The sequence below is a fragment of the Ceratotherium simum genome, chromosome 13, assembly GCF_057802395.1.
Source record: "Ceratotherium simum simum isolate JZ-2026a chromosome 13, ASM5780239v1, whole genome shotgun sequence".
Taxonomy (NCBI): domain Eukaryota; kingdom Metazoa; phylum Chordata; class Mammalia; order Perissodactyla; family Rhinocerotidae; genus Ceratotherium; species Ceratotherium simum.
This window is the reverse complement of record NC_141912.1, coordinates 36,127,475-36,154,037: the sequence shown is the minus strand read 5'-3', so window position 1 is coordinate 36,154,037 and position 26,563 is coordinate 36,127,475. Positions and strand designations below refer to the sequence as shown.

Below are 26,563 nucleotides of genomic sequence, written 5' to 3'. Positions count from 1 at the left end.
CCCAGGCCTCCCTCACCACTGTCCTCAACAATCCCGCAGGCTCCGCCCTTCAGCCCCGCCCCCCGCCCCCCCACCCCCACTTCTTCCTTTGTTCCCCTCATTCCTCGCCACATTGCCTTTCCTTCCTCTCTTCCCAGTGCCATCCCCTCACCTGCTCCCAAGAGCCACCTTCATGCACGCTCAGCTCATCATGATTCACAAGGAATTTCCATCCACCCTCTCCCTCAATCTTCACAACCCCTTTAAGCCATGCTCTTGACAGCCCATTTAACAGACGGGACAACTGAGTCTCAGAGGAAGCCGAGTCACTTGCCCCAGGCCCAGAGCAGGGAGTCCGGACTCAAATTCCATCTGGACCCTCCCCCTGCCCCCATCGCCACCCCACCTCATTCCACACCCCACCCTGTGCCCCCAGCTAAGCCAGTGGCCTGTCAGGTGGAACAACACTTCCCAAAGCAAACTTTGCACAAGCCCAGTTGCCTTGGGCTCTTCCTGACATTTAATGCAGGCTCCTTCTCTTGCCTCATTTGCATGTTCCCAGGCGAGAAGTGCCGCCTGCCAGATGCTTCTCTCCACCTCTCAGTGGCTGGGCAGGGCCTCCAGACTAGGGGACCACTGCTCTCAGCCTGCGACCTGAGTGTGACTCTGCTGGGGGCCAGACGGACCAGAGCCCACTGGGACCAGAGAAAGGGGCCATGAGGTCTCTGTGGGCATCACCAGAATCCAGGCACCCTTCCCTCTCCCTCTGGCTGTGGGATTGAAGACAGAGGTCTGGGGGTGACCGCCCAGGCTACGGCCCCAGCACCTGAGAGTGGTGACAGGGGCGGGGCCCAGGTCCCTCTGCTCCTGAGGCAGCAAGTTGGCTTGAGGGCCACTGGGATCCAGCTCTTCCTGTCTCCAGCTTCCACATCCCCCCCGCCCCCACACACACAGGGCTCTAAGACAGAAGGGCGATATGTCTCTGTTGACACTTCACGGATGGGGTTGTGTCCCAATAACCCCCTCATAACCTATCCTCGCCCATTTAAACCTTTTTTGTGTGTGTGTGGGAGGAAGATTGTCCCTGAGCTAACATCCATTGCCAGTCTTCCTCTTTTTGCTGAGGAAGATTAGTCCTGAGCTAACATCTGTGCCAATCTTCTTCTATTTTGTATATGGGACGCCACCATAGCATGGCTTGATGAGCACTGCATAGGTCCACGCCTGGGATCCGAACGTGCGAACCCCGGGCCGCCGACGCGGAGCACGCAAACTTAACCACTACACCACTTGGCCAGCACCCCCTAAACCTTTTTTTGAAGCAATTCTGTTCTTAGCCTCTCAGAACAGTTCAGAAAATTTTATAATTTTCTGTATTGTTTGATTGTCTTGACTTGTCCTAAAATCCCCTTTCCAAGCCCAAGGTGGGCTCCCTGGCCCTAGGCTTGGGGCTCAAGGCACATTTCCTCCCTCAGACATGTCAAAACTTTACAGATTCACCAGCAGGAGTTTATGAAGCGCCTCTGCCTTTCCGTCGCTGTTCTGGGCCTGGAGGAGGCTGCAGAGACATGGAGGATAGAGATGAGAGTAACCGACGTGTACACACACCTTTTGGGAGAGTGTCGAGTCTTCCCACATCACTGTCCTGCCTTGTCGTGCCAAATCCCAGAGACACAATTATCATTACGAGTCCCCATTTCACCAATGAGGAGACTAAGGCCGAGAGGATGGACCACGGGGCCCCAGGCAGAGCCAAGTGACATTCACGTGTTCTCACACCTTCAGGGGCCCGCCACCCAGCTGGGACTGGAGTGTGGGGAAGAGACACCCACAAAACCTCAACACCCCTATGGTGTAGCGAGTGCTGGGAGGGTGGTACAGATGAGGTGCTGGAGGAGGGTAGGGAAGAGAGAGGGTGCTGTGACCCAGCCCCTTCAAGGAGGGTTTGTGGGGCCCAGGGGAGACTGTGCTAGAGAGAGGAGGGGCAGGGGGAGTATGCAGATGGCCGGGGTGTGGTGGTCGAGCTGGACTGGGGTGCTGAGACATGAAATGTATTTCCACACAGTACGTGCTCCACAAGGGCTGAATGAAGAAGTGATCTGCAGTTTCTGGAAAGCCCTGAAAGTCAGGCAGGATTTGTACTTGATGTGGCTGGAAATTGGGGTTCTGGCCGGACTTGCCTGGGCAGGGAGTCTCCGCTGACTGGAAGACGTGGGGAGGAGATGCTGCTGGGGCGGGAACCTTGGGAGGTGCAACTTGGGAGGTAAGGGGCGGCCTGGCCGTGGCCCTGCTTGGTCAGAAGGGTGGGCCAAGTCTTTGAGAGGCTCTGGACACCAGCTCCAGAGGAGGGTGGGCAGAGGGAGACGTAGCCACACCCCTCATTCTGCCCAAAATGTCATCCCTGAATTATGTCTCTGCTTGCAAGGGGAGTCCCTGGTGTCCACCTCTGTTTCTCCTCCACCTTCCTTCCAAGTCAGGCTGAGGGGGAAGATAGGGGTCATGCAGTCATAGAATCCAAACAGTGTCTGGGCTAGAAAAACCCTGGGAGATGACTCACCCCCTCGGAGAACAGAGGAGGAGACTGAGGCCCAGAGGGGACCAGGGGCTGGCTGCCCAGGGCCTCACATGCGGTGGGAACAGTGCAGGACATGAACCCACATCTCCAGATGTTGAGGCCTCGAGTTCTTTCCAGACCACACACCCCCTTTGGAGCAAACTCAAAGATGGCGGTGAGCTCGAGGCTGAGGTGGGTCCCTGTACTCCAGGCTGCAGGCGTCCGTGCCACCTGAGTCCACCAATACGACCTCTGTGGGGCTGGGATTTTCAGGGGCTGGGTCAGTGGGCAGCCTGAGCAGAGGCAAAAGGGGTGGTCAGCAGCAGTGACCCTAGAGGTCGGCAGGTGCTGAGTCATTAGCACCATCTGAGAAGAGGGTGGGGCTCAGTCTTGAGTTCCAATCCCTGCTTGGTCACCTCGGACGTGTGCCTGTAGCAGGTACAGCACCATGTCGGTCAGGTGGGAATAATACAGGCTGCCCCAGGGCTGGGAGAGCCCAACGAAGCCATTTATTTAGTTGGCCTTCACCTTGTCCCAGAAAGGGTTGGAAGCGATGTCAGTGAGGCGCTGTGGATGCCAGCTGTACCCAGGCAGTGGGAGTGAATGGGAGACATAGCTGGAATAAATGTGCCTTCGGGCTCTGGCTGCCCCTGGGAACTGTGGGCAAAGCAGACTAGACCAGATTTCCTTGATGCTCCCCTGACCCTTTCGTTTCCTGTGCCCTGTCCTCCTGCTCGCTGGCCCTGTCCCCCAACTCCCTACCCACCCTCTGATCTCTCCATAGCCTCACCCCATCCCCAGGTCTCCCCACACACCCAGCTCCTGGGCCCAGAAGCTGGCTCCTCAGTTGAACCGCCAGAGAGCAGGGCTCCTGAGAAAGTTAGGTCAGTGGCTGGACAGGTCTGGGATCTGAGAAGTTGGGGGAAACCCAGGGATCTAGAAGAAACCTACCTCCCCTACTCTCAAGCTGAGCCTGAGACAGGCAAGTCCTCCGTCAGCCACCCCCTGGACCCACCTCCCTTCTCTCTGCCCTGGGGGGCCCCGGGGCAGTGGGTGCTTGGGAGGGGGCTGGAACTGCCTGGGGGAGGCCTGCCGGGGACCCCTTCCTGGGTAAGAGGGTGGTCTGTCCAGTAAGGACCGTCTGGGCAGTGAAGCGTGGTCAGTAAGGAGGAGGCTGGGCCCTTTTCTTGGGTCCAGCTAGTTAGAAAAGCAGTTTCTTAGGGCAAGGGAGCTGGGGTTCCATGGGAGGGCAGGAGCTGTCTGAGGAGAAGTGAGGGGCCGGGAGGGGGAGCAGAGGCTGAGAGGGGAATGTCTAGGAGAGAGGGAGGCTGGCCAGGGGCAGGGAGGGTTCAGGGAAGCCAGACACAGTGCAGGTCAGGGCCTCCCTGTGGCCTGGGCAGGCCCGGCTTCTCTCCAAGGTGCTGACCAGCTGACTGGGGGGCAGGCCCATGTGGCCCCTGCCTACTCTGCCTGACTCCTGGCCAGATCCTAGTGGCACCCCCACAGCCCCCTGATTCTGACTCATTAAAGGAGGCCCTTAGCTGGAGGGAGGGAGGGGCTGACAGCCAGGGCTGTGGGCCGCAGTGGGGCAGCCAGAGGAGGTCTGCTCCCGCTGGTGGAGCAAGGCCGACTCAGGGCTGAGTGGTGGGCTCTGTCACCCCCTGCCTCACCCGCTGTCCCTCCGTGCTCTTCTCACTGAGGTCTGCGGCCAGGGCCTGGGGTCTGGGCAGACTGAGGTTGGGTCTCAGGATGGAGGTGGGGCTCAGGCACATTTATCCCACTCACAATCCCCCTGGGGGGAAGACAATCACAATCCCCCTGGGGGCCTGGACTGAGCAGAATGTGGGAGACAGGCTCCAACCCCATAACTTTAGTAAAGACCTCCCCGTAACTCCGCTTCCCTGAGACTGTGGATTCAGGGGGTATCAGGGGATCTTTTGCTGGTGCCAGTATGAGTGTGAGTGAGAACCTGGGAGGCTGGGGAGCTGCAGGGCACATTCCTGGCCCCAAGAGGTAAGTGAGAGCAGGCCGGACAGTGGCAGGAAACAGCTGCTATAAATCTGCCCTCTCTCCTGGATCTGCCTTCCTGGGGGGATGGAGGTGCTGAGAGGAGGGGCCTGAGGTGGCTAATCCCTCTGGCCGCTGCCCTGCCCATCTGGTTCTGTGTCTGGGCCTTGGCCTCCACCAGCTGTTACCAAACTTTCTTTGTCTGGAGTCAGAGCCAGAGCCTCTGGGGCGGGAGGGAGCCAGGACATGCTGAGCCTTAATCCAGACACGTGGCTTAATCCAGAAAAGATCAGCTCGAGGTTTGGGAGCTGGACGCATCGCTCAGGAGACGGGCAGCCCCTTGGGCCTGGCCAGCAGAGGCAGTTGGGAGAGCTGGGCCTGCCGTCTGAGAGACCTGGACCTGGCAAACGTCAGGCTTGTCTCAGGACCCTATGGAACCATAAGGGTCAGCAGGCCTCTAGTCTGGTCCTGGCTCTGCTGTGTGACTAGGGGCACATCCCTGCCACTCTCTGAGCCTCATTTTTCCCAGGGCACATGTGTCCTCATGGACAGACAAGCACCCATGAATGTAATCACGGCTGAATTGCATGGCACAGATGTGGAGACCTGGGAAGTCAGAGGAGGGAGATGTTGGGGAGGGCTTCTTGGAGGAGGAGGGCTTTGGGCTGAACTGTGATGAGAAGGAAGGGGCATCTTCGGCAGGGGGACAACAACACAAGAGAAAATAGCCATGTCGTGCCCACAGCACAAGGGCCGAGGGAGAAACACTGTCCTCATTAGATCCTGGATATGGTCACCATGTTGATGGATCTCTGGTTCTGGTTCAGACCTTGCCACTAACCAGCGAATGAATCCCTTCCCTGCTCTGAGCTTCGTTGTTCCTATCTATAAAACGATCACATAATATGCAGTCCCTTCCAGCTCTGATTATCTGCGCTGGGTAGGAGGTGGGCTCAGAGGTGGGCACCAGCCATAGACATCAGGCAGGGTAGGCAATGGGGAGCCATGGGAGGTTCTTGAGCACAGGGGTGCCCGATGAAAGCGTGTTAGAGGGAAATGAGCTTGACAGTGGGGTGGAGTGAGCAGCTGGGAGGCGGGAATGGACTTTGGAAGATCAAGCTGGCCAATCAGGAGGTGGGAAGGACCCTGGGAAGATGGGACGGGCCACAGCAGGAGCCCCAGAGGGAACATGGTACGATGAGCAGAGCCCACACATGGTCAGCTGGGGACCTCAGGCAAGCTGCGTAAGCTCTCTGAGCCTCACTGTCCGCATCTGTAAAATGGGCTCTCGAGTGCACGTCACCCGGGCTGTGGGTAGGAAAGGGGGTCACATGCGTGGGTGCTCTGGGCATAGGAGGCGCTCACTGTGCAGCTCTCCCTTCCCTCCCGAGTCCAGCCCTGGGTCCTGGAGGAGATGCTGGAGTTGCAGACTGGGCCCACCAGCCCCTGGCTCCCTGACCAGTAAACCAAGGTCCATCCAGACCTGGCTGCTGGGGTCAGAGCATTCCCCCCACCTCCCCACCTGCAGACAATCAGATCTCTCCTCCTGCCACACAGTTAATCATTAACTTATTTCTCACCAGGGAGGTGTTGGAGCTGGGAGCAAGCCTTGGTTGAGAACAGGTCCCTTGGCACTTAGGAGCAAGGTGACTTGGGGAGCTGGAATGTGAGGTGTGGAGGACGAGGCAGGAATTCTCTGCTGGTGAAGGAGCCCTGTGCCAGGCGTTGGAAGCCCTGGCTCCAAGTCCCTCAGCTATCTGTAGCTGAACCTCCCCATCCACAGAATCGGAGTGAGAACAAGGCCTGGGGAGGGGACAGGTGCGAGGGCTGTGAAGGTGACTTGACAAATGTGTCAGGGTTGTGTCATCACATCCCAGCCTGACAAACACTGCCACCTGCCCTGCCCATTCATCCTCACTGACCCCTCATGCCACAGTGCCCGGAAACATAGCAGCTGCCTCCCGTCCTACCTGTAGCTGAGGCCCAGCAATAGGAGGCCGCGAAGGAAGCAAGTTCTCCTGCTTGGAAAGATTTCTGTCTCCCTGGCATAAGGCCCAGGGTGTTGGCAGAGACTGTCCTAACGTGGCAGGGCTGAGAGCTCTGGGGACGTGGACGGGGAGGGAGCTAGGCAGGGGGTGATGAGGGAGGGGTGGGGGGTTGAGAGGGGCTCTCCAGGGGTGGGGCTACCTAGGGGGTAAGGCGTGGGCACAGGCCAGGGTAGGGACCCAGGGACAGAGCGAGCTGTTGGTGCTGCCTGGGTAAATAATACGGGCCCACAGCACACACGTGTGTTTGCACAGAAGGACTTGAAATGATTCCAGGCCTACCCTCTGTCCCCCGCAGCCCCGGCCCCCCTTCCATCCCTGCGCACCCCACCCCACCCTGGCCTTTCCTTCCTTGTCACTTAAAGGAGCCCTTAAAAGAGAGAGTTGAAATCAGAGGGAACACCTTTCTATTTTTCTGGTATTCTCTCCGCCACAGGAAAATGCAGGGCTGCCATGTAAAGTGGGGAAGGTTGAGGACAGCGCAAGAGAGGGGATGAGAGGGAGCTGAAATTCCTCCTGGGCTCCATTCACTGAGCTGTGCTACCCAGAAAGAGAGGGTCTCGTTTTCTGAGTTGTACCAAGGTGTGGAACGGGCTAGCTGCAGCCCTAGAGGAGCTGGAGGTGTCTTCCGAACAGTTCTTTCCCTGTCCCACCTGCAGCGACAATGCCACTCACGCTGAGGTTGAGCAGGTCAGTCCCATGGGGTGACTGGAGATGCTCCAGGGAGCCCCCACTCTGTCCCAGTGTGGCCCCAGAAATTCCACCAGTAGAGAGTCTAGTGGTCCTTTGATGAAAGTCTCTCCCTCTTGCTGGCCTGATGCCATTAAAGCCGGGGTTCCCAAACTTGCCCATGCCTCACAATCGCCCAGAGGGCCTGCGGAAACGCATTGCTGGGCGCCCCCACCCCACCCCGGAGCTTCTGACTCAGGAGCTCTGAAGAAAGCCTCAGAATGTGCATTCCTAACAAGTTCCAGGTGCTGCTGGTACTGCTGGTCCAGATGCCACGTTCTGAGAACCACTGCTTTCAAATATAAACACCCCTGAGAAAGGACACACATGAGCAGGCGCTCCTTCCCTCCTCTCTGAATGGCCCCCTGTGTTATTGGGGGCGTATGTTTGTTGGTAATCCTTCACCTCTGTCCTGATTTATTCTTGAGTCTCGGGCCCACAAATCACAGAAATATCCCAGAAACCCCGGTATTCTGGTATCCGGACATCTCTCAAGGGCCCCGCCTCACCTGAACCACATACTCCAATATGGGGTTCAGAGAAAAGGCCGGGCAAAGCAGAGCCTGGGTGACCAATGGGAAGGGAGGCCTCCAGGTCCTCGTGTTGAGCCCAATGGCAGGGAGGAGAGGGTGTCTGAGTGGCTGAGGGCCTCTGTCGTTCCCGGAGCCTGGGCCTTCTCACCACCCCCAGCCCCCCTACACCCTGCACCCCACCCCGAAAGCCGGGCCTGGAGGTCAGCACGTGGGCACCGCCTCGGGCAGCTGCACGTCCCTCCAGGGCGTGAGGGGAGAGGAGAGGGCTCTGAGAGCAGGGAGGGGCCTGGGGGCTGCACTTTTCAGGGGAGGACCACGTGGGGTGCATACAGGAACCCAGCCCTGAGCGGGGGCCAAGCACACCAGCAAGTAGTTGCTCAGTGGCCACCTCAGCAGCATGACTCTGGGAATTTATTCACACCCCCCAAATGGCCCTGTGGGAGGGGGACATGGCCCCTCCTCCCCAACTCGTGAAGGGATTCTACCCTGCCACACCCCTCCCTTGCTCCTTTCTTCCTTCACCTGGCTGGTGAAGATGGTGGTAGCCTTCTCCCTTCCTGACCCACTTCAAGGGCAGAAAAAACGAAAACAAGCTTTGCTACAGCAGGAAAGATTTAGATTAGCTCTCAGAAGGAACTTCCTCCACAGAATGGCAGGGACTAGGATCTGGGTGTGGGCCGGCCGAGAGACAGAGGGCTGGACATTAAAGGCTCTTTGTCCAGGCCTCAGTTTGCTCATCTGCCAAATGGGGCTAATCGTGCCTTCCACTGTGAGGACTGCGTGAGGTCAAGAACCCCAGAAGGTTGTTCGAAGCACATGACGTGTCAAGATTGGCTGCTCCCAGCCAACCTGGCTCCCTTGGGGGAGAGGGAGCTGTCCATTTACAGTCCTACCCTCCTCCCATCTCACTCTCTCCCAGCCAGAAGGCCAGTCTGCCCAGCCCTGGCCTAGCTGCCCAGTGACCCGGAAGCCCCAACTCTCTCCCAGGCCCAGCTACTGCCCACAGGGCCCCTCATCCCTGTAACCAGCTTAGCAGCCCCCACGGGGACAGGGAAGCAGCCAGAATCTGACTCTCCCTCCTCTTTGATCTCTGCAGACGCAGACGCCGGGCCGAGCAGCAGCGGCATGGGCAGCGCTAGCCCGGGCCTGAGCGGCGTGGCCCCCAGCCGCCTCCTGCTGCCCCCTGACACAGTGTTGCGGACAGGCCTGGAGAAGGGGGCCGTGGGGGCAGCAGGACCTGAGAGCCGGGACTGGAGCCCCAGCCCACCTGCCACACCCGAGCAGGGCCTGTCCGCCTTCTACCTGTCCTACTTTGACATGCTGTACCCTGAGGACAGTGGCTGGGCCGCCAAGGGCCCCGGGGCCAGCCCCCGGGACGAGCCGGCTGAGGAGCCTGAGCAGTGCCCCGTCATCGACAGCCAGGCCCCCGGGGGCAGCCTGGACTTGGCGCCGGGCGGGCTGACCCTGGAGGAGCACTCCCTGGAGCAGGTGCAATCCATGGTGGTGGGCGAGGTGCTCAAGGACATCGAGACGGCCTGCAAGCTGCTCAACATCACCGCAGGTGAGCCCCTCTGCACGCCCGCCTCCATAAGGCGGGCGCAGGCAGAGCTGAGGTCGCGGGGAGGGGGACGCTGCCTGGCCCAGCCTCAGGCAGCCCCAGGATGCCAGTCCTTCTACACATACAATCAGCCCAGGACACACAGCAGCTGTGAGCCTGGGCTGGCAAGGTTCCAGCCCTCTCTGTGCCCCAACTGCACCAGCCCAGTGTCCCCAGGTAGGTGATGGATGAAGTGAATTCGAGTTCTCCACCGTCTGGCCCACCACTTCCTCTCGGGCTCATCGCCACTCTCCTCATTCGCTCTGCTCCAGCCACACCTGTCTCTGCTGTTCCACAACACTCACACCTCAGGACCTTTGCACCTGCTGGTCCCTCACCCTAGAACCTGGCTCACCCCTCACCTCCTTTAGGTCTTGACTCAAATGGCACCATCTCAATGAGGCCTTCCCTGACCCCCGCTATTGACATTGCTGCCTATACCCCCGCCTCTTTTTCCTCCTGCCTGCTTTCCTTCTCTCACAGCACAGACCATCTGATATGCTGTGTATTTTATTTATTTATCTTGTTTACTGTCTGTCTCCCACCCTGGAATGTACACACCCCAAGGGCAGGGGATTTCATTTGTTTTATTCACGCTACATCCTCACTTCCTAGGCTGGCACCTGGTACATGATAGATGCCCGAGAAACAGTAGCTTCTTTATATGCCAGGCCCTGTTCTGGCACCGGGGGATTGAGTGGTAAACACAGCGCAGAAGCCCCTTCATTCGTGAAGCTGACAATACAGTGAGGGAAACAGATCATAAATAGATAAATGTGTCACTGGTCCAGTGGTGATGACGGAGGGGACATTAGGAGGCTGGGCGTGAGTGTGTCTGCCAGGGCCTAGAAGGTGTGGTTGTGGAGCTGATGCCATGGGTCAAGGGGCTGCTGGGTCTCTAGCCCCTGTTCCTCCATCGTCTCTCCAGCTTTGGGCAGGCCTGGCTCACCTCCTGGCCTTCGGATCCTGGCATTTGAACGTCCCACTCTCTGTGCTGCTTTCACACAGGAGGGGTCTCAGGCATCCCTCAGGCCCAGTACCTCCTCCCCGGAGTCATCTGGGCTCAGCCCCTGCCCCCCAGCAGTCCCAACTGGTGTCCCCTGGAGGCAGCTCCTGCCCATGCCCCAGTCCTCCGGGTGCCCAATACCCAGGCCTGGCCCTCCCAGGGAGGTTCTCCCACGGGGCCTCCGCTCCCACACTGGCCTGGGGAGGGGCCTGCCCTCTGAACAATGGGAACAGAAACAAATTGCTTTGACCCTGGAGAGGAAAATGGGTTTATTAAGTGGGGGCAGCCCGGTCTGCAGGTCACCCGGCTGGGGCACCAGCTTAGATCACGAAGTTCTCTTGGAGGTCCCATTGTGACTGTGCCCACAGCCTAGCCCCCACCCGTGTGCCCTGCCGGGCTCCCCCCAGAGCAGCTCCCTAGAGAGACATCTAGGACCCAGCCAGTGACTCCCCTCCCGGCCCCTGAGGCCTGTAGCTGCCCCATGACCACCCTGTGCCCTGACACTCATTCATTCGGTGCACGTGCTCTGAGCAGCTACTAGGCGCCCAGCCCTCTGTTGGGTGTTGGACAAGGGGATGGAAGTCTTTGTGCCTCAGTTTCCTCATCTGTAAAATACAGTGGGAGTTGGGGGCGGGCGTTGAGGGCTAATTCCTGGTTGGGTTTTTCTCTGGTTCCTTGAGGGGTTTGGGGAAGGCAAGAGGCATATGGGAAAGAAGCTCGGGTGTTTCTGGTTTAATGTCACTGTCCCCTCCAGGGCTGAGGCTCCCCAAAAGGTCCTTTGGAGAGGCTGGAAAGGTCTGAGAGGACTTGAGGTCTGGGTGGAGTGGGGGGTACAGAGGCCCCAGGCTACCCTACCCCAAGCTGAGTTTGTTTTTAGGGCCCTGGCTCCTCCCTCTCACTCCCCTCTCTTCTTGGGTACCCCCCTCCACAGGGCCCCTCAAGGCCTGTCTGGCCTGGCCTGGCCTCACCCCAGGAGTGCATGGTCCCAGACCACTAGTGCCCACTGGCGCCCCATCAGAGCAGAGCGGGCCACATTCGGGGTGGTGCCCTCAAGCAGCCCCTGGGGCTGAGGGAGTGTCTCTTGCCTAGACCCTGTGGACTGGAGCCCTGGCAACGTGCAGAAGTGGCTCCTGTGGACGGAGCACCAGTACCGGCTGCCCCCCGTGGGGAAGGCCTTCCAGGAGCTGGGGGGCAAGGAGCTGTGTGCCATGTCGGAGGAGCAGTTCCGCCAGCGCTCGCCCCTGGGTGGGGACGTGCTGCACGCCCATCTGGACATCTGGAAATCAGGTGGGACATGGCGTGGGTGGGGTCCCTCCCAGGCTCCAAGCCAGGGGTCCCGATGGGGACAATTAGGCCATGATGTCGGCCAGGAGGTTACTCTCCTCTGGGGAAGAAGCCCCTTGGTCTCAGTCGGGGCTCCGTTCTGAATCCCAGCCCCAGTTGCAGCTGCCTGCCTGTATCCTGGGTGAACTCACCAGCCCCGACCCACTCCCAGCCCTGGTCAAGCCCCCAGAACTTAGGGAAGAGCACGTGGGAAGTTAGACTGTCGAGGACACAGGATCTCAGAGCCAACGGGGACCGTGGATACCATGAAGCCTTTCCTCTTCGTCCTCTTGTTATTTTGTTTGTTTGTTTTTTATTAAAGAAGTAATGAGGTAATAAATGTGCAGGATTGAAAAAAGACCACAGTGAAAAATAGTCTACCATGAGAAGTAACTCTGCCTCCCACTCCTGACCCCCAGCCTTCTAGTCCCCTCCCTGGAGGCAACCACTGTGACCATTTCTTGGCTGCCTTGCCAGGGAAAGTCTGTGCATATACAAGCAATTAGATATGTGTGTGTTTTACCCTTTTTTAAAACATGAATAGTATCAGAGTATCACCCTGTTCTGCGCTTAACAGTGTATCTTGGATCTTGTTCCCCATCAGTATCTATACAGCTGCCTTGTTTTCAACGGCTGTGTGCCAAGCCCTTCATGTTTAAATCGTCTCAATCTCACTGGGCACCCACAGTGTGCCCGGCACAGAGCCATCCATGCCAGTGCTTGCCCCTGCCATTAGGGGTCTGGGATGAATAAGGGGACAAGACCCACTCATATGCCCAGTCAGAGACCAGTGGTTGCAAGGGCAGTGGACAGTGCCAGGCTGAGAGCCGGGTGGTATGTGGGCAGACGTTGGCTGCCTTTGCCCCCTCTGCCTGGTCTGGGGGTGGGAGAGACGGGGAGGGGGCCAGGAGGAGAGCCGGAGGGGACGGAAGAGCTCGGTGAACTCTGCAGTGGGAGGGCACTGTGCAGACTTCATCACCCTGGATCCTGGCAGGACCTGTGAGGGGGTCCTGGCCCCACTTCACAGGTGAGAAAAGGGAGACAGAGCAAGGCCCTTCCGCTCTCCAGTCTGGACAAGGACTGCGTGCAGGGCCTCTATGGCCCCTCCCAGCTCCCAAATCCTCAATTTTCTTCCAGGCAGCACCTCTGTAAACAGCTTGTCTTCCCAGACTGGCAGGAGGAGGGGAGCCAGAGGGGAACCTCCAGCCGCAGGAGGGCTTCTGTGGCCCCACAGCCCCACCCAACGCCCTCCTGGACCCATGGGGTCTCTCCTGGGTCCCCAACTTTCTCTCCTTGTCCCGCAGCGGCCTGGATGAAAGAGAGGACTTCCCCGGGGACGATTCACTTCTGTGGTGAGCTGGCGCTGGGCAGGGAGGGGCCGGCCCGGGGTCTGGAGTTGAGGGGGGGCTGCCACTGAAGCAGGGGGCCCCCACTCACCGCTCCCCTCCCTGGCCGCCCAGCCTCGCCCAGCGAGGACAGCTGGGCCGACAGCGAGGTGGACTCGTCCTGCTCCGGGCAGCCCATCCACCTGTGGCAGTTCCTCAAGGAGCTGCTGCTCAAGCCGCACAGCTACGGGCGCTGCATCCGCTGGCTCAACCAGGAGAAGGGTGAGCGCGGCCCGCGCGGGCCACGGGGGCCGGGGCGCTGGTCAGCGGGGGCCCGCCGGGCTCCCTCCCGGCACCGGGCGCGGGGCGGATCGGGGGTCGGGCAGAGGGGTGGAGCTGCCCCCACCTTGGCCCCGAATGCCAGACGCGCTGCCGTCCTTGGACGGGACGGGAGTCTGTGCGCAGTTTAAGGCCACGTCCGTCCCCCAGCCAAGCTCTTGTTTGGGATCCCCAGCCCCGCACAGCGCCTGGGACATAGCAGGGGCTTAAAACTGCTGAGAACGGGACACAGTCTCTGCCCTAAAACATCCTAGCTTCACGGGGGAGCCTGATGGTGTCCAAAGAGAAATACAGTGCGAGCCTCCTATGCGATAGGTAGCCACATTAAAAAAGTTTTTTAGGGCCGGCCCTGTGGCTTAGCGGTTAAGTGTGCGCGCTCCGCTGCTGGCGGCCGGGGTTCGGAACCGAGCGCGCACTGACGCACCGCTTGTCCAGCCATGCTGAGGCCACGTCCCACATACAGCACCTAGAAGGATGTGCAGCTATGACATACAACTATCTACTGGGGCTTTGGGGATAAAAAGGAGGAGGATGGGCAATAGATGTTAGCTCAGAGCTGGTCTTCCTCAGCAAAAAGAGGAGGCTTAGCATGGATGTTAGCTCAGGGCTGATCTTCCTCACAAAAAAAAAAAATTTTTTTAAACAGGTGAATTTATTTAACCTAATATTATAAAGTATTATAATTTCAACATATAACCAATATAAAAATTATTAATGAGATGTTTTCACTAAGTCTTTGAGATCTGGTGTGTATTTTACACTTACAGCACATCTCAGTTCGGACCCGCCACATTTCAAGGGCTCAAACATGTGGCTGGTGGCTACCTCAGTGAACAGTGCAGAACTAGACGGTGTGCATGTGAGTGTTTTGGAAAAGGCTCAGAGCCAGGAAACCTGGGTTCCAGGCCCCATTCTGCCATCAGTAGCTATGGGTGCCTGGACCTCAGTCTTCTTATCTGTGAAATGGACTAGATTCATTCATCCAACAAACCTTCATTGAGCACCTCCTCTGGTTCCGCACTTGCTCAGCCGACATTTACAGAGAATGTTCTGAGGGTGCCGGGAGGATTCAGCTGTCCCCCATCCTCGAGGGTCCTACAGTCTTGTAGGAGAACTAGCAGTGAAATGAACTGGTGTACAGAGCATGTCGGGGCTGCGACGGGGCAGTGGGGGCAGCTGTGCCCGGGTCCAGAAGGACTTCATGGAGGAGGTGACTTTGGAGCTGAGTGGGGAGGATGAGAAGGTGCTGGAGGGGGTAGAGAAGTTCCTGCACAAGACGTGGTGACCCTGTGTGTATATTTGAGACTGAGAGGGAGCCGGTCCTCTGGGGAGACAGTCCCATGATAGAGTTCTAGGAAAGGACATCAGGGAGGTGATCTGGGAAGGCTGCCTGGAGGGGGTGTGCTGACCCGGGCCTTGCCAGGAGGTCTTAGGTTGAGAACTGGGGGTATTAACAATGTAATAGCCCGTCCCAAGAGGCACTTCCTTCAGGCTCCACTCTAAGCACTTTCTGTAAACACTCAACAACATGGTAGTCACTATAACCCCCTCTTACCGACAGAAAAAAGGGGCCTCAGGCAGCTTCTAAAGGTAGAAAATGGCAGAGCCAGGATTCAAACCCAGGTCACCCTGGCTCCAACTCTTTCCACCACGTCCTCTGAATTAATCCTGCCAGAAAGGGCTTCGTGGGCTGAAGTATCTGAGAAGGCAAAGAGGTCTTTCAGGCTTGGGAACTGCGAGGGGAAGGCAGCGGGGGTGGGGGTGGGGGGTAACCTTGCCAAATGAGCCCTGGGCACAGCCCGGAGCCCCATGGGACAAACCCTACAACAGGAGCAGAGGCTGGCAAGGGCCAGGCCCTCCAGGCCCCAAATAACCCACTAACGGACACTGGCTCCCCTGCATCCAGGAGGTTGTGACTCCACAGTATCATTTACCACTTACTGGGCCTGTGGCACACTCTGCACGCATTTCTTTAATCCTCACCACAGCCTTGGGAGGAGGTGTGATGCCCCCACAGCCTGGCCCCTGCCCCAGCCGACACTGGCTCTCTCGGCCTTCTGAGAGACTGACCTGTTGGTCTCGGTCTTTCTCCTTCCTGCCCTCCACTTGCACGGCTGGCTCTCTCCGGCCCCTCCTGCTCCCCCAGGCATCTTCAAAATTGAGGACTCCGCCCAGGTGGCCCGGCTCTGGGGCATCCGCAAGAACCGGCCCGCCATGAACTACGACAAGCTGAGCCGCTCCATCCGCCAGTATTACAAGAAGGGTATTATCCGGAAGCCCGACATCTCCCAGCGCCTCGTCTACCAGTTTGTGCACCCCATCTGAGGGCTGAGGGCCAGGCCTCGGCCTGAAACGTCCCTCCTGCCTGCTCCTGCCCTGGCCGGACCCTGAGCCGGGGGAGAGGGCCGGCGTCTGCCAGCATTCTGAGTCCAAGGTCAGGGAGGGCATGGCCCACCGCTCCCAGGGGCATAAGTCAGCTTTCCGAGGCCTGAGTGGGGGTGCTTCCTCCTGAGGCCTGACTGATCACTTGCCCAGCCCCCCAGGGCATGGAGGGAGCAGGGGTGAATAGGGAGGGCCCTCCCTCCACCCGAGCCTCTGACCCCAGGATTTCCAGAGCAGAGCCGGCAGAATGGCAGTGACTTGGCCAAGGCTACTAGAAGTCCAGTGCTCTGTGCCGCCCATCCTGCACCATGGATGCATGGTGCACCCCTGAGTTGGAGACGTCCACACCCCTGAGTTGGGGTGCCAGGGGTACCCCTGGGAACAGATAATAAAGATACCAGAGAACTGACACCACCCCAGTGTCTGTGCAGTGAGTCAGCAGGACAGCTCAGAGGCCATCAGTGCTCAAAGTGGTTGTGGTCACAGGGGCCTGGGGTGGTCATGGGAGGCTTCCTGGGGGAGGTGGCATTGAACTGAGCCTAAAAGGAAAGGAATACTTGATTGGTAGAAGCTGTGGGAGGGAGGCAGTGAGTCCTCAAGGCCAAGGAGGGGCTGGAATGGGTCTCATCTCCCCCCACCCTGGTGTGGGCCGAAAGGAGGGAGGGCCCTGGGGTTGAAGAGGGTCTACCATAGGACTGGAGAGAAGGCGGCGTCCTCCGCACCCTCTTGCTCTGCTGTAGATCAGGGCTTTCTGCTTGCGGTGGGCCAGGGGGCTGACTCTCCTGAGAGGGGTCCCAGAGCCCTTGTATCTGCTTGGCCAACCAAGGGGGCTCTGGGGTGGGACAGCAGGGGTGCAGGAGAGGGTGGGCGCTTCAGTCCCCTTCGTAGGACGCTGGCTCTACAGCGAAGAGAGTTCAGTTGATCTGTGGTTTCTCCCTCTTGAGCAAGGTCACAGACCCAGCAGCGCCCTCTGTGAGGCTGCGAGCCCTGTGAGCGGGGTGTGCGGGGGCGAGCACGTGACAGAGAAAGGGTGTGGGGTCACAGCGCGCGTGTGCTGGCGGAGATGAGGACCCACCACCCAGTCTCCCGGGCAAAGCAACTCACTCAGCGTCCTCGTGCTTCGTTCACATTCGTTCACGGGCTCACGTGTCCTGAGGGCTGACTACCCGCTAGGTGCTTCCACTACTTTTTGTCATTAGCCTTCCCAACAAAACTGTGAGGGAGGGGCTGCTCCCCCATTCTACAGAGGATGAAACTGAGGCTCAGAGCGGCTAAGAGACTTGCTCACAGTCCTGCAGCCCATCAGTGGCAGAACCAGGAACTGAACCCACAAGGACAGGGCTCTCTCTGCCCCTCCATGCCTCCTGCTTCGTGACTGGTCAGTGCCCTTAGCCTCTGTAACCCTTAGCTTCTGATGACTTGCTTCCAGGAGACAGGACAGGAGCCAGCCAGGGCCACCCAGACCACTGAGGGTTAAATGCTGCCCTGTCCTGCTGCCTTCTGCCCTCAGCAATTTTATTGTCTCCAGAAGAAAGTTTACTCCTGGCAGTGAGCAAACAGCACCTTGGCATCTGTCAGCTGGGATTGGACCCGGAGGAGGAGGGGGCCTTGCCGCAGGCCTGTGCCTCGCTGGGCCCCTGCTGTCTGCCCACCCCCAAGGAGGGGGCAGACTGGGACCCTGGCCAGGACCAGCTCGGCTCTGTTCAACTGGTTTTGTCTCCAGCCTGCCCGCCCTGCCCCCAGCTGAGTCCCTGGAGCCACCAGCTGGGCCTGGGCCTGGAGAGGCCTCATCTCAGGCTGGGATGCGGGGGAGGAGAGGGGGATTAGGGGCTAGGAGTGGGAGCTGGAGCCGCTCCAGAAAGGGGAGCTGTGGGGAGTTGGGTGGGGCAGCTCCCTGTTGTGTGGCTCTGCCACGAGGCACACGTCTGCTTGGCAGGGACACACCCATCCAGAGACACCCTGTATGCTGGCAGCGAACTTCGGATTCCTCTTCCTCCTCCGCACACCTGCCCGTCAGAACCCCATCTACCCTAGTTGTTCCCTGACCCTCTGCATGGGACCCCACCTCCTGGGCTCCCCATAGCTGCGTGGAACAGCCTGCACAAGTCAGACGAGGCAAACTTTGTCTTTATTTGAAGAGTCCTTGTTTGGCTAAAACCAGGGGCTTGTCACTAGAGGCCGATTTAAGGGATGAAGGAGATGGGGTGGGGAACAGATTCAACCCAATTGATCCCTGCTCCCTGCCCTGGGCGCGCCCTGAGGCCGGGAGAGAGCTGAGGTGAGGAGACAGTAGTAGATTTGCCTTGAGTAGTGGGTTTGTGTGGGGCCTGCCGGGCTGCCGGGGCGGGGGCCAGAGGGGCCTCCGAGAGACATCTAACCAGCAGGAAGCTGACGCCCCGGTGGGGATGGGGTGGGGACACAGGGAGCTGATGGCAGAACGGGGACTGGACCTGGGACTCCTGCCCTGTCCCAGGAGATATCCCGCCGGGGGCGGGGAAGCTGGGGCAGGAGCTGGGCCTGGGCAGGGGCTGGGCCTGGGCCTGGCAGAACAGAGTTGAGCGCCCAGAACCCCGGTCCTGCCCCCTCCCCTGAGAAACGCTCCTGGAGGAGCCCTCCCAGGGGTCCCACACAGAAATGCAGGCAAGACACAGGGAAGGGTTGCAGGGCCTGATGTCACACCATAGGGAGCCTGGGACTGTGGACTACCGGGAAACACAGGCCTCAGCAGTCACTTTTAGAATTTTGCCTTAAAAACTGAAACCTCTTTGGGGGTCAAATTCACCCTTGAACCGTGAGTTTGGGACCCCAAATACCCAAGCTCTCTTGGTCAGTCAAGCACCCGGGACCCTAAAGGCCACAGCTCAAGAGCCTCAGAGAGCAGCTCATGTAACCCTCTCTGTACAGACAGGCCCTGGGCTCTGGAAGGTGAAGGGGCCAGCCCTCAGTCCTCCAGCCGCTGGTGACCAGCCAGGACAGCACCAAGTTGTGCTGGGCCCCACCTCCCGACAGACATCCCGACCACAGGCAACTCTCAGGGCTCGGAAGACACATGACTCAAGACAACACGGTCCAGCCAGGTTGACACAGTTCTGGATTTTATCCACAGTCATACAATCACAACTTACAGATATATATATTTGTATTTATATACCTTTAAATTACACAGTCATGTACAAAACAGGTGCATTGCTGAGACCACAGCACTTCTCGGAGTTTCACAAGTGTCGGACTAATGGAGTCAGAAGCCTAGGGCGGCAGACGGCGGGTGTGGCAGAGCCAGGCCGCAGAACGGTGGTGAATGGGGACAAAACACTTTAGTCGCTGAGCCCCACAGGGCGGGCCCGTGCAGCATCAAGGGTGGGGCAGGGGCTACAGGAGGCAGTGGGCACGGTGAGGGGCGTGGCCCCCCCACTGGGTGTTGAGTGCCCTGACACCAGCACTGACAGGTGGGGCTGGGCCCCGGAGCTCAGGGGACTGTCAGGTGGGAGACCCTCCCACTCCAGGGTCCTGAGGAGCCTGGGGACCAAGAGAGAGTGGTCCCAAATGGGGCCGTGGAGATGGTTGCTCAGAATGAATGGGGTTTTGAGTCCTTGCCCCAGAGTGGGCAACTAGAGTGCTGAGGGGGACAGGCCTGGGGTCCAGCCAGGGCCACAGCCCCTCCCCATGTGCCGGGAAGCCACTGGCACAGAGAGGGGGAGCCCAGGCCCCAAGGTGCAGGTGCCTGCTTCCTGCCTTTCAAGGGTACGGGGTGAGGGGCCGAGGCCCCTAACCCCAGCTCCTGCCTGGGGGGAGGCTGAGGGGCTTTTGTTCTGGAGTCTGAGGGCTTCCAAAATCTTGCCTCAGGCTCTGAGGGGCTTCGGGCACAGCTCAGGCTGCAGCAGAGGCCCAGAGAGCAGTGACAAGAAAGGGGATGCTGGGGGGAGTCTGCCTGTCCCTGGGGGTGCCATTGTCCCCACTCCCCAACTCCCCTGGCCCTGAGGGAGGCCTGCCCCAGCTCAGGCCCCTGCCAGAGTCTGCCAGGATCCTGTGGCCACACAGCAGGGTCGGGGCCTTGAGGCTGGGGTCCACGACCTCCTAACAGTGGGCTATTGGGAGAAGAAGCAGGGAGCAAGGGAGGACTGAGGGGTGACAGTATCACACTGCCTCTACCTGGAGGCCCAGGGGGCCAGGAGCTGTGGGAGATGGAGGGTGTCTGCAGTCCCGAGGCCCAGAAGTGGCTTCAGCCCTGAAGGTCACCTAGTGCTGCAGGAAATCTCGGGGCCTCACCCCAGAGGTTCCAGGAGACTCCTCTTCCAGCCATTCCCCGCCTCTGGGGGTCTTGTCCTGCCTGGCTCACACCCTGCGCCCTCTCCTGGGGTACTGATACTTAGTACCCAGCACCACTTTCTTCCACCAACCAGAGGAAACGCTCCTGCTCTGGGCAGGCCTCTGCCTCCTCCCACCCCCCAAAGTCCTTTAACGGGGACCCAGGCTTGGTGATATGGCAGGGCTGCCAGCAGGGGGAATGTTGCTCCAGGGGCTAGGGCTAGGGTTGGGGGGAAAGGGACAAGGAAGAAAGACCTGGTGACTGTCCTGCTCCTGAGGCCAGGGCTCCTCCCTCCTGCCAAACCCGTGCCTCTCCCATTGGCTGCAGGCTTTCACCTGCTGGTCCCAGGCTGGACGCTCCCATGGGCCCCGCAGTGTCTCCCCAGGCGGGCCAAAGAAGGGGAGAGAGGGGTGGGAGGCCACAAAGCTGGGTCTCATGGAGGCTTGGCTGAGCCTAGTGAGTCTGTGGTTTGAGATGGACATGGGGGGAGGTGGGGTGGGTGGGCAAGATGCCCTCCTCCCCAGGAAATGGGAGGAGGCTGCTACTGTTGCTGGCTTTGCCCTGGGCTGTGGGGCCCCGCCCCGCCGCCTGAGGATTTATGAGAGGGGCAGGGTCTCTGCAAGGGACAGAGGGGTGTGGCTCCAAGGAAAAGCCTGTGCCCAGTGATGACAGCTGGAAAGAAGGGCCCCAGCAGGGCCTTGGTCCCTCAGCTGAGCCTGGCGGTGGGAGGGCTGAGGGCCTGCTCCCCCTTCACTCCCCCTCCTACACCCAGCGACACTGTCACGGACTCCGCTCGCCTCTTCTCGTGTCTGGGGGAGTCTAGGGGCCATGGGAGAGGAGGGTGGCCATTCCTCCTCCAGCCCCACTGGTCCTGAGGGGTGAGGCCAGGAGAAGAAGGGCACTCCCCTGGGCAAAGTGGAAGACCAAGGACTGGGAGGCCCCCTTCTCAGGGTCTGGAGGGGGCGCCTTTGAGAGCAGGTGGTGGAAGGGGAGTTGGGTGGGGCAGGAGGAAGAGGTCAGGAGACCAGGCCCAGAGGAGGGGGCAGGTGCTGGTAGCCTGGGTGGGGAGGAGTGGGCTGGGGGAGCAAGGTGGGACAGAGGGGTCCAGGAGACATCCCTCAGGGCTCAGGAGACTCTTTGGCCGGATCTGAAGGGCAGATGTGGTGATGTCTCTGTTGGGCTAAGTCCTAAGACCCTCACCTATCCTGGGGCCCTCACCAGAGTCCCACCACCCTGGCCTCCAGGCGGCCCTGCAAATGCTCTGTCTCTTTCTATTTTTTGTTTTCTTCTGTTTTGACTTTTAAAAAAATAAAAGCTTGATCGGAAAATATGTCTGGAACTCTATGGCAAAGGGAGGGGGACAAGAGTGGACAGGAAGGGGAGGGGTGGGCGAGGACGGAGGGGAAGTGGGGAGGGGAGCAGGGCAGCTAGATGGCCTCCACGTAGTTGGCGGGATAGAGGCCCAGCTGCCCGCTGTCCAGCCGCCCGCGGCACCAACCCTGCTCATCCTCCTCGCCCAGCTTGGTGAGCTCATCTCCTAGAAGGGGACACAGGGGAGCTCACTGACAGGGGCTCAGAGAGGGGTGACCCCCAGCCCCACACTGCCCTCCATATCTACTATTATGCTGGGCCCATCCCAGTGCCCACCCCTGCCCCAATGCCCGCCCCCGGAGACCAGCCCCAGCCACACCCAGACACCCACGTGCTGCCCCAGGACACACATCTCATCTGGGGCCCGGCCCTGCACTCAAAGCCAGGCCCCGCCTCCAGCTTCATTTCCCCGGTCCTGTCCGTCCTCGTGGCATCCCCTGCCCCCAGGCCCCGCCCCCAATCCATGTCCCCGCCCCGCCCACCCAAATTGCAGATCCAGACTCCGCCCCTGGCACCCAGCTGCCACTCTCAGGCCCTGCCTTTGCCCTGCAATTCGACTCTTGGCCCCGCCGCACAGGTCACCCTCCAGGTTGTGGCCCCGCCCACGCACCAGGCCCCGCCCCACGCCGGGCTCGGACGCCCCGCCCTCCGTACCAGCCTTGAAGCTGAGCTCATCCTGCTCCTGCCCGTCGTAGTCGTAGAGCGCCCGCACACGCACTCCCTTGGCGTCGTCCTCGAAGGGGTTGGAGCCCCCGTTGGCCTCACTGCCTCCAAATGGGTTCCCGCTCTCGTCGTCCGACCACTCGGTGGCATAAGGCTGGCCCCGGTCGTAGCTGCTAACGCTGAGACGCAGAGAGAGGACCCAGCATGAACTGCCTTCCACCACGTCCCTAGGGCTGCCCCCTCCTACCAACCAAAACCCTCCCAACCCCAAATTCCACCAAGGCTGGAGCAGGCATGGGCCTTGTAAAGGGGGGTCCAGGGCCAGTGACTTATTGACAGCTCTTTAAACAGACGTGAGGCAGGACTATTAGCATTATTACTCAGCCCTTGAGTGAGGGGGTGCTGAAGGGGAACCCAGAGAACCTCTGACGGCTCGTCTGAGAGCGGCAGTACAACCTAGTGGTTAATAGTGAGGATTCTGGAGCCAGACCTCTTGGGCATCATATCGTGGCCCTGAGGCTTACTAACTAGCTGTGTGACCTTGGACAAGTCACTTAACCTCTCTGGGTTTCAGTTTGTCCATCTGTAAAATGGGAATATTTACACACTTCTCAGAGTGCTGGGAGGCTTCTATGAGTTAATATACGGAAAATGCTTAGAACAGTGCCTGGCACACAGTAGGTGCTCTCAAAGGATTAGCTGCCATTGTCTCTGAGAGGAGCACGAGGTTGCTGGGATTTAGATCATTTCTTGTCTCCTGAGGTAACACTCTGCTGCCCCAGTGTGTGGGCCCCTCTGGCCCCAGGAAGCTCCTTAGGAGGCACTCACCTGCCACGGTCCCCAGCCTGGGATGTGGACTCCGCTACCCCAGTGGCATTGGTCAGCGTCACCCCCTCTGCTTTCTTAGGCTGTTTCTCCTTCTTGGTGGTGGTGTGAGGGAGATCTGGGTTCCACTCCTGGTGGGCGCCAGGGGAGCAGTCAGTCTGGGGGGCTGCCCCCTGAGGCCCCTTCCCAGCTTTTCAGACTCCCCTTCCCCATCCCCACACCTCCTCACCTCAAACTGGGGCCAGTTCATGGGCATGCCAGGGCCGCTGGTGCTGCGGAACCACCTGAGGTCGTCCTGGGCGTCGGCCCCTCGGATGGCCTGCTCCAGCTCCCGGTACACGTGGACATAGCTGTGCACAGGGGAGATGGGGAGCTGGGGGGCAAGATGCACCATGGCCCCTTCCTGTCCTCGGTGAGGGCTGGAGCCTACTCAACGGACCAGGGTGCTGGCGTGCCCCCCAGCTAGGAATCAGGCGGGCGTCCCAGGAAGCAATCTCCGTGTGGACGGCCCCGGGCAGGCGCAGCGGGCACCCTTCTCCATCCTCACCTTAGCCACTCACCCATCCGTCCAAGCATGTATCTTGAGTACCTACTGTGCGTCAGCTTGTACCCAGGCAGCCACTGCTTTTGCAGCCTCTTCCCTCTTGGCCCCTACGGCTCTGCCTCCCTCCCTGCTTCTGTCACTATAACACAGGGCCACCGGGGATGCCCTGCACACCCGTCCTACCCTCTGCTGCCCGTGCGTGTGCCCACCACGCTGCCACGCCAGGTACCTGTTATTCTCAGCGAGGTTGAGGTGACGTTTCATGTCCAGCAGCACCTCCTTGAGGAAGACTAGCCGCTTTTCCTCAAATTGCTGGCACTGTTCAAACACCTGCTCCATGCCCTCCATGTACTGGGGTGTGGTCTTGCCCACGTCGTCCAGCACCTTCTCATACTTCTCCTGCGTCTACGGGCACCAGGGCAAAGCGAGCGTGAGCCCCAGGCCTGCAGCTCCCAGCCACCACCCACTCCAGGGGCGCTCGGGGCCCGGCTGGCCGGCACCTTCTGCACATCCTGCTTGCACTTGTCCACTTTGTCCTGTAGCTTCTTCTGCTGCTCGGGGGTGACCGACTGCTCCGTCTTGCTATTCATCTCCCGAGTCACGGCCAGCTTCTCCTCTTTGCAGGCCAGATGGTAGGCCTTCTTGGCTGCCTCCAGCTGTGGGGAGAGGGGCACGGGGCGGGGCTCCTACTTGTAAGCAGGAGCGAACGTGGTCACTCATCAACTCCCCCCACCTGCCCGGAGCTGTGAGCACACGGTCTTCAGAGGCAGAAGGGACGCAGCCCCAGGTCCAGGCATTTGGGAGCAGGGCCCACCCTTCTGTGGATGCTTCCCTGCAAGGCACTGCCTGCTGCCCCTGTGGACACCCTCCCGCTGGACACTGCGGAGCCTGCCCCATCTGTGGAGTGGAAGGCAGTGCTGCTCCCCTGTGGGCAGAGCACTCTGGACCCCTCCTTCTGATCAAAGTGCCCTCTGGGCTAGGCCGCCCACCCTCGCCCCATCTGCGGCAGCCGCCCACCGGGCACCTCCTTCATCTTCTTGGCCCAGGGCTTCTGGGCCTTCCGGAAGCCATCTTCAGCCTCCTTGGTCTCCTTGAAGCCGCCCATGATCTGCTTGTGATAGGCGTCCTTCTGCCAGTTCTTGACCTTCTCCAGGTCCTCGTTCAGCAGGCTGTTCTTCATCTCTTGGTGCAATTCGCTCACCTTGTCTGCCTCCGTCATCATGGCACCCCAGGCCCGCTCCAGGCTGCCATACTGTGGGCCTGGAGAAATGACCACGGGGTCACCAGGCCCTCATCACCCCCTGCCCAGAGGCCCCCCTCATGCCTCCTTTCTCTGAGGTTTTCCCCATACCTCCCATGGCAGCAAAAATGCCCGCCTCTGCTCTCCCTATAGTTTTATCTCCCAGGGCCCAAGTATAGCCACCGCCTCCAGGAAGCCTCTGACTGCTCTATCGTCACACACCTCAGCCTACAGCCCTCACTGAATTCTTCTTATAGCATCTGCCTCTGTGCCTACTCCCTGTCTCCCCTATCAGCTTGTGAGCCCCATAGTGGGCAGCCTGGACCCAATGAGCTCTCACAAGCCCAGCACAGCAGCAGGCATACAATAGGCGCTCCAGGAATATGGGCTGAAGGTAAAATTGAAGAACCAACTGGTGACAGATGCCAGGAGGCCACTGGGACCAAACATTCCACAGTCATTTGTTCGTCTGTAGCCTGGGCATCAACTCTGGGCCAGGCACTGTGCTAGGCATTATGGGCCAAGCCCCTGCCCTCATGGCGTTTAGAGTCTAGTGGAAGAGAAAAACATTAACCAATACATGTAAACCCCAACTTGAAACTCTTCTAGATTAAAGGAATCTAGAGACATGACAACTACATGCAATATGAGATTCTGGATTGGATCCTGGGCCAGCATAAACAAGTGCTATAATAAAATTTGTATATGGGCCATATTAAGTGTCCTGAATTTGATAGCTGAACTATGGTTACGTAAGCAAATGTTCTCTCAGGAGATATACCAAGAAGTCAGGAAGAAGGGACATGTCTCGAACTTACATGGTTCAGAAAAAATATGCATATAAATAGAGAGAAAGTGAGAAAACTAACGTGGTAAAATGTTAACTGGTGAATCTGGGTGAGGGGTATATAGTTCTGTGTACTATTCTTGCAAATTGTCTCTAAATTTAAATTATTTCAAAATAAAAAGTTGTGGGGTTTTTTAATCCAACCTAAAATTGTACAAAGTAGAGTTGAACAGAGACAGGGAGGCCTGGCTTGGTCTGGGAGGGGAAGAACGCAGGTGTGGGGACAGCGCCCGCGGAGGCCCCGTGGCTGAAGGATGCAGGCGCATCCCGGTGGCTGGCACTCCCCAGACCCAGACAGTCGGGGGCTGGTGAGCCTGGGGTGCGCGCCAGGGGTGGGGGTGCGGCGCACCTTTCTCGATGAGCTGGCGCCAGCGCTTGGCCCAGTCGGTGAGCTGCTGCGCGTACGCCTTCTCGATCTTGGCGCGCTCCTGCACGCAGTTCATCAGGTCGTTGCACAGGCGGTGCCCGTCATCGATGCGCTTCACCGTCCGCTTGTAGTTCCCCACCTGGCGGCCAAGCAGCGAGCGCGACTCCCGCGAGCTCCCCGCCTCCTGCCCCGCCGCCCGCCGCCCTGCAGGGGGCACCCGCCGCGTCCATCCCCACCGCCCTCTCCCACCCTTCACCGCTTCGCCGCCACGCGGGGACGCACTGGGCCTCCGGACCCTCCCACTTTCCGAGGCCTCGGCACCCTGCATCGCATCCCACCGTCTGCACACTCCTCCATCCCATTTTAAACGTAATTTCCTCGCTGCCACAAAATGTGTAAGGATTTTTATAATTTGGACTTGGACTAGAATGAATTGTTCATTTTGTTCTTGTGAGCTAAATCTATTATATTTATATAGAGTCATATAAGCGTTGAGTTGAGCTGCAGCTTCTTGACATAATATTATGTTTTGCAGACATCTCATTAAACACTTATTAATTTAGATTTGGCAGTTTTCTCTT

General features: G+C 59.2%; 2 protein-coding genes across 3 annotated transcripts in view; one reads left to right on the top strand and one right to left on the bottom strand.

Annotated features, from left to right (window-relative positions):
• Positions 1 to 8,957: 8,957 nt before the first annotated feature.
• On the top strand, positions 8,958 to 16,293 carry SPDEF (SAM pointed domain containing ETS transcription factor). The gene is made up of 5 exons (XM_004424246.3): positions 8,958 to 9,408; positions 11,540 to 11,737; positions 13,078 to 13,125; positions 13,234 to 13,380; positions 15,584 to 16,293. The coding sequence occupies exons 1-5, from the start codon at positions 8,973 to 8,975 to the stop codon at positions 15,760 to 15,762; spliced, it is 1,008 nt and encodes a 335-aa protein (XP_004424303.2). The 5' UTR covers positions 8,958 to 8,972; the 3' UTR covers positions 15,763 to 16,293.
• A 2,575-nt stretch (positions 16,294 to 18,868) lies between these two features.
• The window catches only part of PACSIN1 (protein kinase C and casein kinase substrate in neurons 1), a 55,810-nt gene continuing 48,115 nt past the window's right edge, over positions 18,869 to 26,563 (bottom strand). For both annotated transcript variants that reach the window (XM_004424247.3, XM_014782803.2), the window contains exons 3-10: positions 25,965 to 26,121; positions 24,553 to 24,788; positions 24,029 to 24,184; positions 23,758 to 23,933; positions 23,214 to 23,334; positions 22,988 to 23,115; positions 22,151 to 22,338; positions 18,869 to 21,662 (exon numbers count right to left, since the gene is read on the bottom strand). In XM_004424247.3, the coding sequence (XP_004424304.1) occupies positions 21,553 to 21,662; positions 22,151 to 22,338; positions 22,988 to 23,115; positions 23,214 to 23,334; positions 23,758 to 23,933; positions 24,029 to 24,184; positions 24,553 to 24,788; positions 25,965 to 26,121 (1,272 nt within the window). In that variant the 3' untranslated portion in view covers positions 18,869 to 21,552. The remainder of the gene's footprint in view (positions 21,663 to 22,150; positions 22,339 to 22,987; positions 23,116 to 23,213; positions 23,335 to 23,757; positions 23,934 to 24,028; positions 24,185 to 24,552; positions 24,789 to 25,964; positions 26,122 to 26,563) is intronic.

What these genes read in the sequence shown, in the direction of transcription:
- SPDEF (XM_004424246.3), top strand. Translation starts at nt 8,973, where the DNA reads ATGGGCAGCGCTAGCCCGGGCCTGAGCGGCGTGGCCCCCAGCCGCCTC. An exon ending in GCTGCTCAACATCACCGCAG is followed by an intron (nt 9,409 to 11,539) that starts GTGAGCCCCTCT and finishes TCTCTTGCCTAG; the next exon opens with ACCCTGTGGACTGGAGCCCT. An exon ending in CTGGCTCAACCAGGAGAAGG is followed by an intron (nt 13,381 to 15,583) that starts GTGAGCGCGGCC and finishes CTGCTCCCCCAG; the next exon opens with GCATCTTCAAAATTGAGGAC.